This window comes from Macaca fascicularis, chromosome 2 (assembly GCF_037993035.2).
Source record: "Macaca fascicularis isolate 582-1 chromosome 2, T2T-MFA8v1.1".
NCBI classification, from domain to species: domain Eukaryota; kingdom Metazoa; phylum Chordata; class Mammalia; order Primates; family Cercopithecidae; genus Macaca; species Macaca fascicularis.
The window spans coordinates 151,709,839-151,726,128 of record NC_088376.1 but is presented as its reverse complement, the minus strand read 5'-3'; the positions used below and the strand labels follow the sequence as shown (position 1 = coordinate 151,726,128).

General features: G+C 51.0%; 1 protein-coding gene across 5 annotated transcripts in view; it reads left to right on the top strand.

Moving 5' to 3' along the window:
• Nucleotides 1-409: 409 nt before the first annotated feature.
• NUP210 (nucleoporin 210) overlaps nucleotides 410-16,290 on the top strand; it is a 105,231-nt gene continuing 89,350 nt past the window's right edge. For all 5 annotated transcript variants that reach the window (XR_012431516.1, XM_005547877.5, XM_015446302.4 and 2 more), the window contains exon 1: nucleotides 410-738. Coding sequence is in view for 4 of the 5 variants with exons in the window: in XM_005547877.5 (XP_005547934.3) it covers nucleotides 572-738 (167 nt within the window). In the remaining variant the exon portion in view is untranslated. The remainder of the gene's footprint in view (nucleotides 739-16,290) is intronic.

Below are 16,290 nucleotides of genomic sequence, written 5' to 3'. Positions count from 1 at the left end.
TCAGCAAGTGGCTTCCCTTTGCGAGCCCGGGGTCCCTCTTCTGGGAAGCATGGATTGGGACAAGGCAGGCTCCGGTTTTCTGCATCCCAAATGTCCTGGAGCATGTGTCCCTTCCTTGCTGACCGTGGGTCCGGGCCTGAGCGCAAGGTCCAGAGCCGGTGGCCTGGCTCCACCGCCAGGGGCACAGACTGGGGCAGGATGCGTGCTGCGGGGCGCCCGGGGGCTCCCCCTTGGGCCTTCTAGGGTCTAGGGGTCTCCGCGGGCGCGCGCGCTCAGCCTCTCCTCTCGCGGGCACGCCCCAAGCCCTCTCCCTCAGTTCCAGGGGCCCGGGCGCGCGCCCATCCCCCAGCCCCGCGTTCCAGCGCGCGGGCCGGGCTGGGGGGTGGGGTCTCCGCGAGCTCGGCCCCCAGAGTTCCCGCGCTCGGGCCCAGGAAGCGGCCGCCGGCGGCGGCCCTCGCCCCGCCCCCGCGCTCATCACCTGCTGGCCCGGCGCGCGCGGGCGGGAGCGGAGGGCAACGAGGGCGGCGCGGGCGGCCGGGCGCAGGGTCGCGGGAGGTGACGCGCGGCGAGGATGGCGGCGCGGGGCCGGGGGCTGCTGCTGCTGGCGCTGTCGGTGCTGCTTGCGCTGGGCCCCTCCGCCGCTGCGGCCAAGCTCAACATCCCCAAAGTACTGCTGCCCTTCACGCGGGCCACGCGCGTTAACTTCACGCTGGAGGCCTCGGAGGGCTGCTACCGCTGGTGAGGCGCGCGGCCGGCCGGGCGGGCGGGCGGGGGCCGCGGGCCGGGCCGGGCCTTCGCGCTGAGAGGCTGGGCGGGCGCCTGGAGGCCGGCAGGGCCGGCAGGTGCGCGGCGCGCTCTCGCTGGGCGCTAGGCGGTGGCGGCGGGAGCGCGCGGGTCGCCACCACTGCTCATGTCATGGCGCCGGCTGGGCCTCCGCGCCGGTGAGGCGCGAGCAGAGCGGGCCCAGCCTGGCGGCGGTGACCCGCGTGTTCTGCGTTGTGCGGGAGGAGGGGTGGCCTGGGGAGCTCCATCTGGGACCGCAGGGCCCGGGCCCGCCTGACCCGAGAGGGGGCGCCGGGGCCATTGGGCCGCACTTCCCTTGTGTCTGGGATCCCGGCTCGGATTTGTCTGTGACCGCCCTCGCCCTGGCATGGGAAGTGGGTCAGTGGGAGACGAAGCGCAGCGCCTAGCGTCGCGGGTAGGAACGGAGACCCTGGAGGAAAGGAGTTTTGGAGGGAACCCCAGGGGCCGCTTTACAGAGGCGAAGTGAGGCGAGGCAAGCCGGCGCTTCCCCTCAGGCTGCCTCTAGTGGGTCCTGACGTTCCGGGCATTTCCATCACCCTCCCTCCCGGGTTGGGAGTTCTCCATGGGATCGGTTGCGAAGTGTAATCCTGTGGAACCACAAGGACCTATGAAACCAGAGACCGACACTGACAGGGCGGTGCGGTCCAGCCCTTACATTTTGCAGACCCGGGGAAATGGAGCTCCTGCCCCTGGCAAGGCTGCGTGGGCGCGACTGAACCCCCTCAGCTTCCCAGCCCAGCCCTGTTAGGGGTGAAAAGATGGGCTTCCGCCCTTCCTACCCCCAGGGTACTCCAAGGCTGGGTCAAGGTTGAGGCAGAACGAGGTGTGACCACGTGACAGAGAGAGCCATGTGTGTAAGCCTGGACATGTGTGTAAGTCTGAGTATTAGTCTGTGCGTGTATGTGTGATGCCTGAAGCTCAGACCAGCCAGCTTTCTCTGTTGCTTGCACTACTTGCCCTATTTCTTTTCTTTTCTTTTTCTTTTTCTTTCTTTTTTTTTTTTTTTGAGACAGAATTTTGCTTTGTTGTCTAAGCTGAAGTGCAGTGGTGCGATTTCGGTTCACTGCAACATCCACCTTCCGGGTTCAAGCGATTCTCCCGCCTCAGCCTTCCGAGTAGCTGGGATTACAGGTGCAGACCACCTGGCTAATTTATTTTTATTTTTATTTTTTAGAGACGGAGTTTCGCCCTTGTTGCCCAGGCTGGAGTGCAATGGCGCAATCTTGGCTCACTGCAACTTCCACCTCCCCGGTTCAAGCGATTCTCCTGCCTCAGCCTCCCGACTAGCTGGGATTATGGGCGCCTGCCACCACACCCAGCTAGTTTTTTGCATTTTTTAGTAGAGACGGGTTTACTATGTTGGCCAGGCTGGTCTCGAACTCCTGACCTCAGGCGATCCACCCACCTCAGCTTCCCAAAATGCTGGGATTACAGGCGTAAGCCACCATGCCTGGCTCGCCTGGCCAATTTTTGTATTTTTAGTAGAGACGGGGTTTCACCATGTTGGTCAGGCTGGTGTTGAACTCCTGACCTCAAGTGATCCACCTGCCTCTGCCTCCCAAGGTGCTGGGATTACAGGCGTGAGCCACTGCACCTGGCCTGCCCTATTTCTTTTTTGAAGGTCTCCTTCCTGAAATCAAGACGTACTAGGTCAGCCCATTGCATTTTGGGTTTAGTGCTTTATGCGCCTGGAGGCTCCTATTTCTGGCCTGATGTCAGAGGCTGAACTTGGACATTAGGTTTTCTGTATCCCAGTCTAAGACCTTGTCTTGTGTGGGAAAATCAGCTGTTAGTCAATACTGTGGCGGGGATACATGCTCATTCTCTTGTTGAAGTTGTCTGTACTCTTAGTATGTGGGCAAGAAAGAGGAAACTGGTTATTAAAAACAGCTTGTTTCAAGTGAATCCCTTTGGATATATTTGTGTGGTACTTTCTCTGAAATTCTATAGCTGTACTTTTTTTTCTTTTTCTAAACTAACAACACTTTTTCCCCCCAACGTCATTTTCTTCTCTGAGAGGAGCTGAAGGGTGTTGGTGAATTTTAATTTACTTGGTAGGAAAAAGGAAAAAAACATTCTTAATCTCTGATGCATCAGGGAAGTGATAAGTACCTTATAATGTGTTTGGCGTTGATCTGCAGTTTGTATTGCAGATGTGTGACTGCAGATGTGTGACTGCTATCCAAAGTGTCTTCTCAGAGGTGTTTGTGATTGTGGTTCCCCCTTAACTTGACAGGAAGACATTCTGTCAATCAAGCATTGAGAATATTTATTTTTAGTAGTGCTGTTCCTAGTGTAGTCATCTATTGCTGCAGTTTTGAAGAATCTCCTCTGGAGATTTTAAGAGCCGGACTATAGACATATATCCACAGTCCTCTAAACCTGGGAAGAACATTACCTCTTCATCCAGAGAGTTCATTGTTAAGTCTCTGAGACGAAAAAGAAAATGAGAATTCTGCCAGACCCTGTGGGAACATTTGCACATCCTTTGAATTTGCAGCTGAGCTCTAAGTTTACAGAAATCACTGTGTGTGCCTGAGCCAGCAGCAGCTTCATGTTTACTTTTCCTATTTTATTTTATTTTTTTATTTTATAGCATCAAAATTGGACAGTTTTAGGGCCAAGGGAACCTTAGAGGTCATCTGGTTTAAACATCCTGTGTTTCATATGGGAAAACCTGAGCCCCAGAAGGGGAAGTGATCTCTGGGAAGTTTTGTAGTGATGGACACTGAGTTGGAGCAGGAGCTGCTGGGATCCCTCCCTGTCCCATGCCATTAGACCTGGGGACTTGCAGCCTCTGGCTAATTTGCCAGGCTCTAATTGAGTCTCTCCAACTATACCCAGCCAGTACTGGTTTTGTGACAAGTTCCTGATTCCTTCTAGATATTTTGCATGATTGAAAGTGTTCCATAATTTATATTTCATTTGCTCCTTTTAAAGGTATCCTTTTATATACAAAATGACCTTATGTTGAAAACTGAGAGAACAGATGAAAAAAGAAATCATGCCATAATCTTCCAGCTGTAATACAATCACAGGCAGCATTTTGGTTTCTTTTCGGTCACTTATGTTTCCCCTCCTAGCTCCTTTCTTACATTGCCTTGAACCTGGTTATTTGGGCATCTCAGGAACCTCCTCCCCTGCCAACACTGGCTAGCACTGAAGCCTAAGCACTGCTCTGTTGCTGCTTCTTGAGGGCTCCGCATCTGAGCACCTTTCTGCTGGGTTGAAGTTGCCTCCTCACTGATTCTTTCCCTGCTGTGGAGTCCCAGGGTATTCTGGGTCCTCCAGCGGGGGGCCCTGTCTTGGAGAAAGTGAGTGGCTCAGATTGGTTTCCCAGGGACTGAGCCTGAGGCAGGATTCTGCTGCCCTTGGTTTACAGAGAAAGTGCTTTGTTGGGCAGCTGGGTAGGGAAGGGAGGCTGCCTGCAGGTTGTCCTGCCTTCAGGCGAAGGGACCAAGCTTTGAGCTTTTGTACCCACTGTCAGGCAGCCATTGGTTCCCCTGGGGAAGGGGATGTTGTGCCACCTCCCAGGCCTCTGGCAGAGACACCCTGTTTTGAATTATGACCTGCAGCTCCCCTGGCTGAGGTGGGGAGGGGATGTGGACCTGCCTGGTAAACAGCATTCAGACACAGCACGCACAGTGACTGCCATACAAGTGCACAGATTTCTCCTTTCCTGCCCCTGACAGTCTCTCCTGGGCACCTTGGAGCCACCTAATGTGTGTGCCAGGCCTGGTCCTGCACCAGGGTACACCCTCTCTTATGTGGTCTGGGGCACTTCTCAGTCACAGGTATAAGGATTCTCAAACAGGCAGATGGGAGCCCTTTCAGGGCCAGGGAGGGGACTGGTCCCTATGCTGTGGAGCTTGACCTTGGAGCGTACTATACCCCAGGCAGCTCAGATGACCCCTGGGGAGTCCCTCTTTGCTGAGGGGTGACTGTGAGAGGCCAGAGGCCAGCACTACCCTTGCATGTGGACGTCCTGGGTCCCTCTCCCTGCCCTGGCAGGGGAAGCTGCAGCAAGTCCCCTCACAGGCCTTCATGGGTGAAGTTGGTCAGGAAGGGTGAGGGATGCACGCTGAGCCAGGTCAGTGTCATCCAGCCCAACTGCCTTCTGCTGGGATCAGAGACCCTGAGCCTCTGAACAGGAGCAGGTCAGCAGGTCACATACTGGAAACTGCACAGGTGAGGCAGCAGGGCCTGTAAGACGTTGCACCATAGTCAAAATAAAAAATTCACAGAGTATAAACAACCCAAAAGAGGGAGTTGAATTTGACAGGAGGCCCCCAGTTTGCTCTTCTGTACCTCCTTCACTTGGCCTTGCCTGAGCCCACACTTGTACTTCTGCTGTCTTTGTTGAGAGCGTTTTCCCCTGTACCATACGATTTGTGTGCATGCTGCATCCCCACACACCTAGGCCAAATCTCTGTCTCCTTTCTTATACCCGGCCTTAGAGTCGCAGGCTTTGGTCGATTGTGTTATCTGGGCCTATTTGATGGCGTTTCTGGCAGTTAGAAGGTGGGATGGAGATACTAGAGCTCCCGCAGGGCCCGGAATAGGGCACACGGTGAAGACCCGTCCTGCCTAAGCACCAGGAGACAAGCACTGATGGACAACACATGTTTCACAGAGGAGGGCTGGAGAGTGACTGAATAAGAGGTGACTCTTTTTATTTTTTGAGATGGAGTCTCGCTCTGTTGCCAGGCTGGAGTGCAGTGGCGTGATCTCGGCACACTGCAGCCTCCACCTCCCTGGTTCAAGCTATTCTCCTGCCTCAGCCTCCGAAGTAGCTAGGACTACAGGCACACGCCCAGCTAATTTTTGTATTTTTAGTAGAGATGGGGTTTCACCATGTTGACCAGGATGGTCTAGATCTCTTGACCTTGTGATGTACCCGCCTCAGCCTCCCAAAGTGCTGGGATTACAGGCGTGAGCCACCACACCCAGCTGTCTTTGTTGAGCCAGGCACTTCTTGAGGCACTTTGTCTTACTATGAGCCAGGCACTTCTTGAGGTCCTGGGATGTGACAATGAAGCAGCAGGAGATGCCCTGCTCTCGGGGACTCACAGCTGATTGCCAGAGTTAAACGGTTAATTAAGATGAGATCTGTGGATGCATGTGAGGCAGGAGTAAGTTCTGAAGGAAACAGAACTGCAAGGCATGGAATGCGTTTTGGGGAGGGTGCTCAGCATAAGCCTCCTGGGAGTCGAACTAGGAGTGGAGTGGGGTTGAGTTGGAGGGGAAAGCAAGTGCAAAGGCCTGGAGGACAGATGGAGCTTGTCAGAAGTGCGCAAAGGCAGCACGTTTGGCCAGGGCAGGGGGGCTAGGAGGGAGGGTGGAGAGGTTGGCAGGGCGGGGCCATGTGGGACCTTGTGGGCTGTGGTTAGGAGACAGGAAGGAGAATGTCAGGTCAGATGTTGGGCAGGGTTAGACTGGGCCTGGTTTTGGGGCCTTGTACTCCCCAACCCTTGACGGTTGTTTGTAGCTGTGGCCCCTGCAGGGCTGGACTAGGCCTTGCTCAACTCCCTTCACCAAGCCTGCAGCAGGGAAGTGCCAGGAAGTGTCTGTGGAGCTGGGTTGACCTGGGCCTTGGGTGATTTTCTTCCTGCTTCCTTTGTGGGTCCCCCACTCTGCCTGAGCTCTGTCAGCCCCATGAGGTGGCTTCCACTCTGTAGACCCTGCATTTGGGCACCGTTAGGGGCTGAACCCTGCGGGTAGATGGGAGGTGGCCTGTGTCATCCACCACCCTCACCCATCCTCCTTCGTGCAACTCTCACTTCTCTTTTCTTTCACTGTTGCTTTCTGGCGTGACCCAGATCCCTGAGTTCCCCTATGGCCTGCCCACCTCCTGTTCCTGTGTTGTGAAGAGTGGGGAGCACCCCCTCAAAGGCATTGCCTGCCAGACACCAGCACATTCTGTGTGCCAGTGGAGCCTCATGCGACAGTGGGAATGAGAAAGATTCACTCTCTCAAAACTCACTGTCAGTCCTTTAATTTTCCTCAAAATAAAAGTTTTCTTCTGGTGTCCATATGTGGTTTACATATTTTTTTATTTGAAATTGTGGTAAAATATATATAACATATAATCGACCTCCTTAACCATTTTTAGGTACAGAGTTCTGTGGCATGAAGTACATTCACAATTGTTGTGCAGCCACCTCCACCATCCACCTTCAGAACTCTTTCATCTTCCCAAATGGACACTTCATACCCATTAAATAGTAACTCCCTATTTTCTCCTGCTCAGGCCTTGGCCAACACGGTCTTTTCCTTGCACTCTTTGATGTTTGCCTGTTTCCCAAGAGAACAGGCAGACTCCCAGAGTCTTTGTAGGCAGCAGCTTCCCCCCAGGACCTACTGACACTGCTTTGAGTCATCTGGATGGATGGCAAACGCTATGAGATTTTTATTTACACTAGTGTATAAGGTTTCCTTTTTTTTTTTTTTTTTTTTGAGACAGAGTCTCGCTCTGTCGCCCAGTCTGGAGTGCAGTGACGCCATCTCACTGCAAGCTCCGCCTCCCGGGTTCCTGCCATTCTCCTGCCTCAGCCTCCGGAGTAGCTGGGACTACAGGTGCCTGCCACCACGCCCAGCTAATTTTTTGTATTTTTTTTAGTAGAGACAGGGTTTCACCATGTTAGCCAGGATGGTCTCGATCTCCTGACCTCGTGATCTGCCCGCCTTGGCCTCCCAAAGTGCTGGGATTACAGGCGTGAGCCGCTGCTTTTTTTTTGAGATGGAGTCTCACTCTGTCGTCCAGGCTGGAGTGCAGCGGCACGATCTCCGCTCACTGCAAGCTCCGCCTCCCGAGTTCACGCCATTCTCCTGCCTCAGCCTCCTGGTAGCTGGGACTACCAGCACACACCAACACGTCCAGCTAATTTTTGTATTTTTAGTAGAGACGGGGTTTCACCATATTGGCCAGGCTGGTCTCAAACTTCTGACCCTGTGATCCGCCCACCTCGGCCTTCCAAAGTGCTGGGATTACAGGCATGAACTACTGCCTGGCTTTTTTTTTTTTTTTTTTTGAGGTGGAGTCTTGCTCTATCACCCAGGTTGGAGCGCAGTGGCCTGGTCTCGGCTCACTGCAAGCTCCACCTCCCAGGTTCACGCCATTCTCCTGCCTCAGCCTCCCAAGTAGCTGGGACTACAGGTGCCTGCCACCATGCCCAGCTAATTTTTTGTATTTTTAGTAGAGACAGGGTTTCACCATGTTAGCCAGGATGGTCTCAATCTCCTGACCTCGTGATCCACCCACCTCAGCCTCCCTTTTTTTTTAAATTGAGACAGAGTCTCGCTGTATTGCCTGGGCTGGAGTACAGTGACGCGATCTTGGCTCACAGCAACCTCTGCTGCCCGGGTCGAAACGATTCTTCTGCCTCAGCCTCCTGAGTAGCTGAGATTACGGGCACTTGCCACCATGCCCGGCTCATTTTTGTGTTTTTAGTAGAGACGGGGTTTCGCCATGTTGGCCAGGCTGGTCTTGAACTCCTGACCTCAGGTGATCTGCCCTCCTCTGCCTCCCAAAGTGCTGGGATTACAGGTGTGAGCCGCTGTGCCTGGCCAAGGTTTCCTTTTAAAGTAATTTTTTAGTAAAGAAGAATCCATTTAAAACAATAATAAGAAAAGGGCTGAGCGCGGTGGCTCGTGCCTATAATCCCAGCACTTTGGGAGACTGAGGCAGGAGGATCACTCAAGCTCAGGAGTTTAAGACCAGCCTGGGCAACATAGCAAAACCCTGCCTCTACTTAAAAAAAAAAAAAAAAAAAGTTGGGTGGGGCTCAGGCATCTGTGGTCCCAGCTACTGCGGAGGCTGAGGCAGGAGGATTGCTTGAACCCAGAAGGTCAAGGCTGCAGTGAACCATGATTGTACCACTCTACTCCAGCCTGGGCAACAGAGTGAGATCCTGTCTATTAAAAAAATTAGGCCAGGTGCGGTGGCTGGCCAGATGCAGTGGCTCATGCCTGTAGTCCCAGCACTTTGGGAGGTCGAGGAGGGCGGATCACCTGAGGTCAGGAGTTCGAGACCAGCCTGGTCAACATGGTGAAACCCCGTCTCTACTAAAAATACACACACAAAAAAAACTGGGCGTGGTGGCGGGCACTTGTAATGCCAGCTACTTGGGAGGCTGAGGCAGGAGAATTGCTTGAACTTGGGAGGCAGAGGTTGCAGTGAGCTGAGATTGCACCACTGCACTCCAGGCTGGGTGACAGAGCGAGACTCCGTCTCAAAACAAACAAACAAACAAACAAACAAAAAACTGTCTCAAATAAATAAGTAAATAAACGAAGACAAGTGGTACCTGGATGTGACTGGGCTAAGACAGGTGTCCAACCAAGAGGAGCCTAATGGTGGGGAGGGGCTGTCGGCAGGCGCAGGTGTCTTGGCAGCTGCCCCTGCTGGCCAGAGCCTGCAGGTCCAGAGGCAGGGTCTTCCAGTGTTGCAGAGGAGATGGGGTGGTGACCAAAGTGGGGGGGATGGACAGAGGGAACCAAGATGAAAAAACCAATTTTTCTGTTAATCCCTTTGCATACTATGCCCCCACTTAATCCTAAAAATGAACAATAAACTCCTTTGGTATGAATGACTGCACTCCACAAATGAGAAGCCTGGGACCAAGAGCCTCACAGCTGGTTAGTGGCAGAGCTATGTTCAAAACCAGCCTCAGATCCAGAGCCACACTCACTCTCAGGTGCCTGGGGAAATGTGCCACCCTTCTCAGATGATTGTTGGTTTACCCAGTTTCCTTCAGCTGGGTTTTAAAACTTCAATAGTACTTTTATTTTTTTGAGACAGGTTCTTGCTCTGTCACCCAGGCTGGAGTGCAGTAGCATAATTATAGCTCACTGTAACCTCAAACTCCTGGGCTCAAGTGATCCTCTTGCCTCAGCCTTTAGAGCAGTTGGGACTATAGGTGTGAGCCACCACACCCAGCTAATTTTTAAAATTTTTATTTATTGTTTTTATTTTTTAGAGACTCACTATTGCACAGGCTAGTTTCAACCTCCTGGCCTCAAGCAGTCCTCCTACCTTGGCCTCCCAAAGTGCTAGGACTAAAGGTGCATGCCACCACACCTGGCTAATTTTTTTTTTTTTAGGAATGGGGTCTCACTATGTTGCCTAGTCTGGTCTCAAACTCCTGGTCCCAAGTGATCCTCCTACCTTGGCCTCCCAAAGTGTTAGGGTTACAGGCATAAGCCACCATGCCTGGCCCAATGGTGCTTTTAAAAATCAGTATTGGCCAGGCACGGTGGCCCACACCTGTAATCCCAGCACTTTGGGAGGCCAAGGCGGGCAGATCACCTGAGGTCAGGAGTTTGAGACCAGCCTGACCAGTATGGAGAAACCCCATTTCTACTAAAAATACAAAATTAGCTGGGCATGGTGGTGCATGCCTTTTCCTAGCTACTCTGGAAGCTGAGGCAGGAGAATCACTTGAACCCAGGAGGTGGAGGTTGCGGTGAGCTGAGATTGTCCCATTGCACTCTAGCCTGGGCAACAAGAGTGAAACTCTGTCTCAAAAAAAAAAAGAAAAAGTAAAAGAAAAAAAATCAGTAATAGCTGGGCGTGGTGGCTCACACCTGTAATCCTAGCACTTTGGGAGGCCAAGGCGGGTGGATTGCCTGAGCTCAGGAGTTTGAGACCTGCCTGGGCAACACGGTGAAACCCTGTATCTACTAAAATACGAAGAAAAAAAAAAGAAATTTGCTGGGTGTGGTGGCGGGCACCTGTAGTCCCAGCTACTCAGGAGGCTGAGGCAGGAGAATTGCTTGAACCCGAGAGGCAGAGGTTGCAGTGAGCCTAGATCGCACCACTGCACTCCAACTTGGGTGACAGAATGAGACTCCATCTCCAAAAAAAAAAAAAAAAAAATAGTGTTCAGGATACATTTGGAGGTGGGGGCTGATTCAGGTGGATGTTAAAGCCATCTTCTGCTTGGGTCTGGAGGCAGCACCAGGTAAAGGTGGGAAGCCTGTGGCCTTGTTTTGAACTCCATGTATCCTAGCACAAGGGATCAGGAGAGTGTCCAGACCAGGGGTTCTGAGCTAGACTACCCTAAGGCCCGTCTAGGGTTGTGGCTTCATGAAGGTCAGTTAACATCCATGCAAAGGATTCCTCATGTATCAAATGGGGGTTTTAATAGGGTTGTTGGGAAGCAAATGAGATGTTTATGATATGTTTCACTCTGTGATTGACACATAATAATGCATAGAATAAATGAAAGTTTCAAGATCAGTGCCGGCATGGTCAGGTTCTGGTGAAGGCTGTCTTCTAGGTTTTAGACTGTCCACTCCTTGCGACATCTTCGCGTGGTAGGAAGGGATGAGCAGCTCTGTGGGACCTCTTTTACAAAGGCACTTAGTCCATCCATGAGGACTCAGACTTCATGACCTAATCACACACCAAAAGCCCCACCTGCTAACACGTGTCATCACCTTGGAGGTGAGGATTTCAACATCTGAATTTTGGGGTTACGCAGACATTCAGACCATAGCAGACGGGCACCCATAGAAAAGTTGAGTGTTGTTACTGAAAGGTATGTGGAAGCAGGCAGCCCAAACCCAACACGTGTCCCCCACAGAAATGACACTCACAGGTTGGCCGCTTGCCTGTTGACAGTTGTTTGTGGGAAGGGCGGGGGAGGCCTGCAGACCCCGGGCTTACAGAGGAGCTGGTGTGATGAGGGAGGACATTGAGCAGAACAGAGTCAGGTGCCTTTGAGGAGGCAGCCTGGCCGTGTGACAGCACCAGAGCTCAGTCTCAACAGCCGTCAGGTGGGCACACGAGACCTGCTGTTGCACAGAGCTTTTGGGATGCTCTGAAAACACTTACAAAGCATGCAGCCCTAGATGCCTTCTGTTCCACTTGGTACATTTGATAAAATTAAGTTTGTAATTAAAAACCTTTTTTTTTTTTTTTTTTTTTTTTTTTTTTTGAGACAGGGTCTCTCCCTGTCACCCAGGCTGGAGTGCAGTGGTGCGACCTCAGCTCACAGCAACGTCTGCCTCCTGGGTTCAAGCAATTTTCCTGCCTCAGCCTCCTAAGTAGCTGGGATTACAGGTGCATGCCACGATGCCTGGCTAATTTTTGTATTTTTAGTAGAGATGGGGCTTCACCATGTTGGTTAGGCTAATCTTGAACTCCTGATCTCGTGATCCGCCTGCCTCGGCATCCCAAAGTGCTGGGATTACAGGCGTGAGCCACGGCGCCTGGCCTAAAAACCTTTTTATAAAGAAAACTTTAAGCCCAGATGGCCTTGTCTATAAATTCTGTGAAACATTTAAGGAAGAAATGATACAGGTTCTTTACAGACTCTCAGGAGAAAGAGAAGGAGCAGTTGTTTCCTAATTCACTTTTATGAGGCCAACATTACACTCATTGCAAACCAGATAAAAGCATTATAAGAAGAAAAAAAAAAAACCCACAGGCCAAAAGCACATTTTAAAAAAATACTAGTTAATCAAATCCAGAAAAATAAACAAGACTAATATATGATCACCAAGTAGGGCATATCCCAGGAATACAAGGTTGGTTCAATATTGCAAAAAAATCAGTGTAATTACCATATTAACAGAATTAAGAAGAAAAGCCATATACTTGTTTCCATGAATGAACATTCACCACCCACACATGATAGAGCCCATGCCTGCCTGTCCTTAAAGTCTCTGCTTGCACAGTGCCCCTTCAGTGATGCCTCCTCTTGAGTGTCCATGGAAGATGGCAGCCCTGGCCCTCCCAGCGTTTTATCTGTCTTTAGCCATTACTAAGATCCCATCTTCACTCACTCATTTTGTCTGTTCTTGTTCTTCCACTAAACTGAAAGCTCCATGAAGGTAGAGGTTAATGTGTAGTCTGTACTTAGTTGTGTCCTCAGCACCTAGAACACTACCTTAAATACCACGAATAGCCCAGTATTTATGGTTTCAGTAAGTGGATGAATGCCTTAGAGGCCCCATGGAGGACCAGCAGTGCCATGGGAGCTGATAGGAGGGGCATGGGTGATGCATGGAAGAGTTGCCGTGTTTGGTGAGCGGAGAAGGTTGGATAGCATACCTGTGGGTCAAGAGGTCATGTGAGGTGGAGGGACCAGTATCAGCAGAGGGAGAGGTGGAGAAGCTAGGAGGGAGGGAGGAGTGGGAGGCAGGGGCTTCAGAATAGAGGTTGGACTTGATGGCAGGTGATTCAGGCTCTTTCCAGCGGTGCAACCTTGGGCCAGTAACCCTGTTTTAGGCCTGAATCTTTGGTCCAGGCTTTAAGGATGCCTTGGTGGTGTGATTGGGAGGCCTGTGAAGAGGGCCCTGACCCTAGGGCTTTAGGGTCAGGCTTCAGGGAAGAGGAAGGACAGGTTCAAGCAGGAATCATCACAATGCCTTGAACTTCTGGGCTTAGGCCATCCTCCTGCATAATTGGAACTATAGGCACAAGCCACTGTGCCCAACTTTTCTCCCTTCTTTAAAAAGTAAAGTTCTTATGGTCAGAATCATGCCAAACATTGCAGGACCACAACTCTTTCATTTGGGAGCCCCCTCCTTTTTCCTGGATCTGAGAGCTGTGACAAGAGCTTTATATATATATTATCTCAGCCCAATGCTTTGCGTAGGTGCTATTTTCATTCCCATTGTGCAGATGAGGATGTGGCAGCCCAGGGAGGTTAGCTCGTTTGGTCAAGGTCACACAGCTGGTGAGTGGTAGCACCCATCTGTCTTATGACCTCCCATTCCACAGATACCAACAGATGAGAGAATTGAGTGAGCCATGTCCCCATCACTGAGGGCTACTTGCTGCACTGCACGAGGGGTCCCTGGGAAAGCCACACGCACCACTCCCAACTGTGAAGCCTGCCATGTGTGCCGGGTTGGGGGTGGGAGGGTGTGGGGCGGAGGTGTTGGTAAGTGGGAGGTTGGGGCAGATATGCCGCCCACCTGCTGAGGTGCAGGGAAGAACAGCAGGTGTGCAGGCAAGAGGACCAAGTGTCCTTCTAGAGGAGTGGCTATTCATTTAGACTGGATGGGCTGGGGAGGGCTTTTCCGCAGAAAAGTCTCATGAGCCCGACTCTGTTTCTTTGGCCAAACCTGATGTGGAATCCAAGTGAATTGGGCTATGTGCGGGCTGACCCGGCTTCGGTGGGTGGCAGGTGAAAGTGTCGGCATCTCAGCCAGTGAGCCCTATGTGCAGATCCTGCCTTTTCTGCTTAGTGAGGCCCTGCATGTCCTTGAGTGCTGTGTCTTCAGACCCAGTTTTGAGTATGGGCTGAGCGGCTGCATGGGCCACCTATGGCCCAGAGCCTGTACCGGTCAGGGACTATGTGAGTTGTTGTAGCCATGTGCCTCTTCCAGCGGTTCCTCTGTTCCTCACGGTAGGTCCCAGCCACCCAGGGAGAGGCCTGTCTGGTGTTTAGAGTTCCTGATATCAGTGTAGGACATTGCCCTGCCCCTGTGCTCCCAGAAATTGGAGAATGGCAGCTTTTATCAGACTCCATACCAGAGGGAAGGCATGGCTGGCGCTGCGGGGCTCAGTTCCCCTCTTCCCTGGACCCACGCTTCCCCAATGTATGCCTCAGTAGTGGGTGGTGGGGACTGCAGTCACTTCATTGCCACCATTAAAATGCTGCTGCTTTTATGTACTACCTATACTGGAATTTACTGAACATTTCCTTCAAAATGACTCACTTTTTAAAAAACATTGACATTATCTTTCGTATTAACATTTATGAGCTCATGATTTTGGTACATTTGTTTTTCCTAAAACACTTAAATGAATATGTAATATTTAAAATGCATAAGTCGGTTAAAAAATAGTTCATCTGTGCATCATCTAAACTGGTGGTAGGTGTGTCATATCCTGGGGAAAATGCTCCTGGAATGGGAGAGGTATCTGGTCTGGAGTCACCAAGGTCTGGCTGGGATAGCTGGCCATGCTGGTGACAGCTGTGTGGCTTTGGGCAAATTACTTAACCTCTCTGAGCCTCAGTTTGGTTTTCCCATGTAGGGCTGGTGGAGGATTCAGTGATAAATAGAAGTGTTTAGCTCTGGGCCTGACACATGGTGCCCTTTCCTTTCCTCAGTTGCCCTTCTCATTTCTTATACCCTCCCTGATTAAGGGTTTTCTGAAGAAACATAACCAATAGGACATATATATCATATATATAGCTCATATGCATATATTCAGTAGGCTATATGTATAGCCTATATATATATATATCTTATACACACACCCCCTTCGTATGTATATGAGAGATTTAGTATAAGGGATTGGTTTACATGATTATGGAGGCTCACAAGTCCTAAGAGCTGCATTCAGCTGGAATCTCCGGAGAGCTGATGATTTAGTTTTAGTCTGAAGGCCAGCTGGCTCAAGACTCAGAAGAGCCTGTGTTTCAACTCGAGTCTGAAGGCAGGGACACTGACATCCCCATTCGATGACTGTGAGGCCCAGAGTGAGATTTCTCTCTCGCTCAGGCTTTTTGTTCTGTTTAGGCTGTTACCTGATTAGATGAGGTCCACCCACATTAGGGGGCATCTGCTTTACCCAGGCCACAGATTCAAATGCTAATCTCGTCCAGAAACACCCTCAGAGAAATGGCCAGAATAATGTTTGACCGAATATCTGGTCACTCTGTGGCTCAGTCAAGTTAACGTGTAAAGTTAATCATTACACTCCGCCAGCACACTTTTATTTTTAATAAAAAACGGTCCTTAAATATCTCAGTGCTCTCCAGAAACGAGCTGTTCCTGCCTGCCCTCACATGTCTTATCTCCTCCTGCACTGCCTGTCTCTCTGGCTGGGTTGGTTTGATCAACTACCATGTCTGTGAAGAATTACCCTCCATGTAGATGTAATCTTCGCTCCCTAGATCCTGGAAACAGAAACGTTCCCGGATTGCATATGACTGGCCAGCTCTTTAATTCCCAGCATGGGAAAGAGCCAGCCTGAATCTCCAGGAACACCTATGGAGTTTTTCTAAGGCCCATCCTGGAAAGCTGTGAGGTACAGAGACAGCCCTTAGGAGGGAGGGCTCTTCTGCGTGGCCACAATAGCAGAAAGCATAAAGGCTTGGAACCCCTTTGTCCTAGCCTGGCCTCCGTGGCCTTAAACCAGTCCCATTTTCCTAAGCCTTAGTTTACCGATCTGTGAGATGAGGACATAGCAGTAGTTCTCTAAGTTATAACTAACATTATAACTTAGTTATAACTAACATTATAACTTAGTTATAACTAACATACATTAGGGGGAAGATATTTTTATTTAGAAGTTAGAATAACATAGAAAAGAAATAACAATATAATGAATACCCATATTCCTACCATCAGGATTAGCCATTGTGTAACAACCTATATTGATTTCCAGTCTTTTTTTTAAAGAAAGAAAACCTCGGTGGCTCAAGCCTGTAATCCCAGCACTTTGGGAGGCCGAGACGGGCGGATCACTAGGTCAGGAGATCGAGACCATCCTGGCGAACACGGTGAAACCCCGTCTCTACT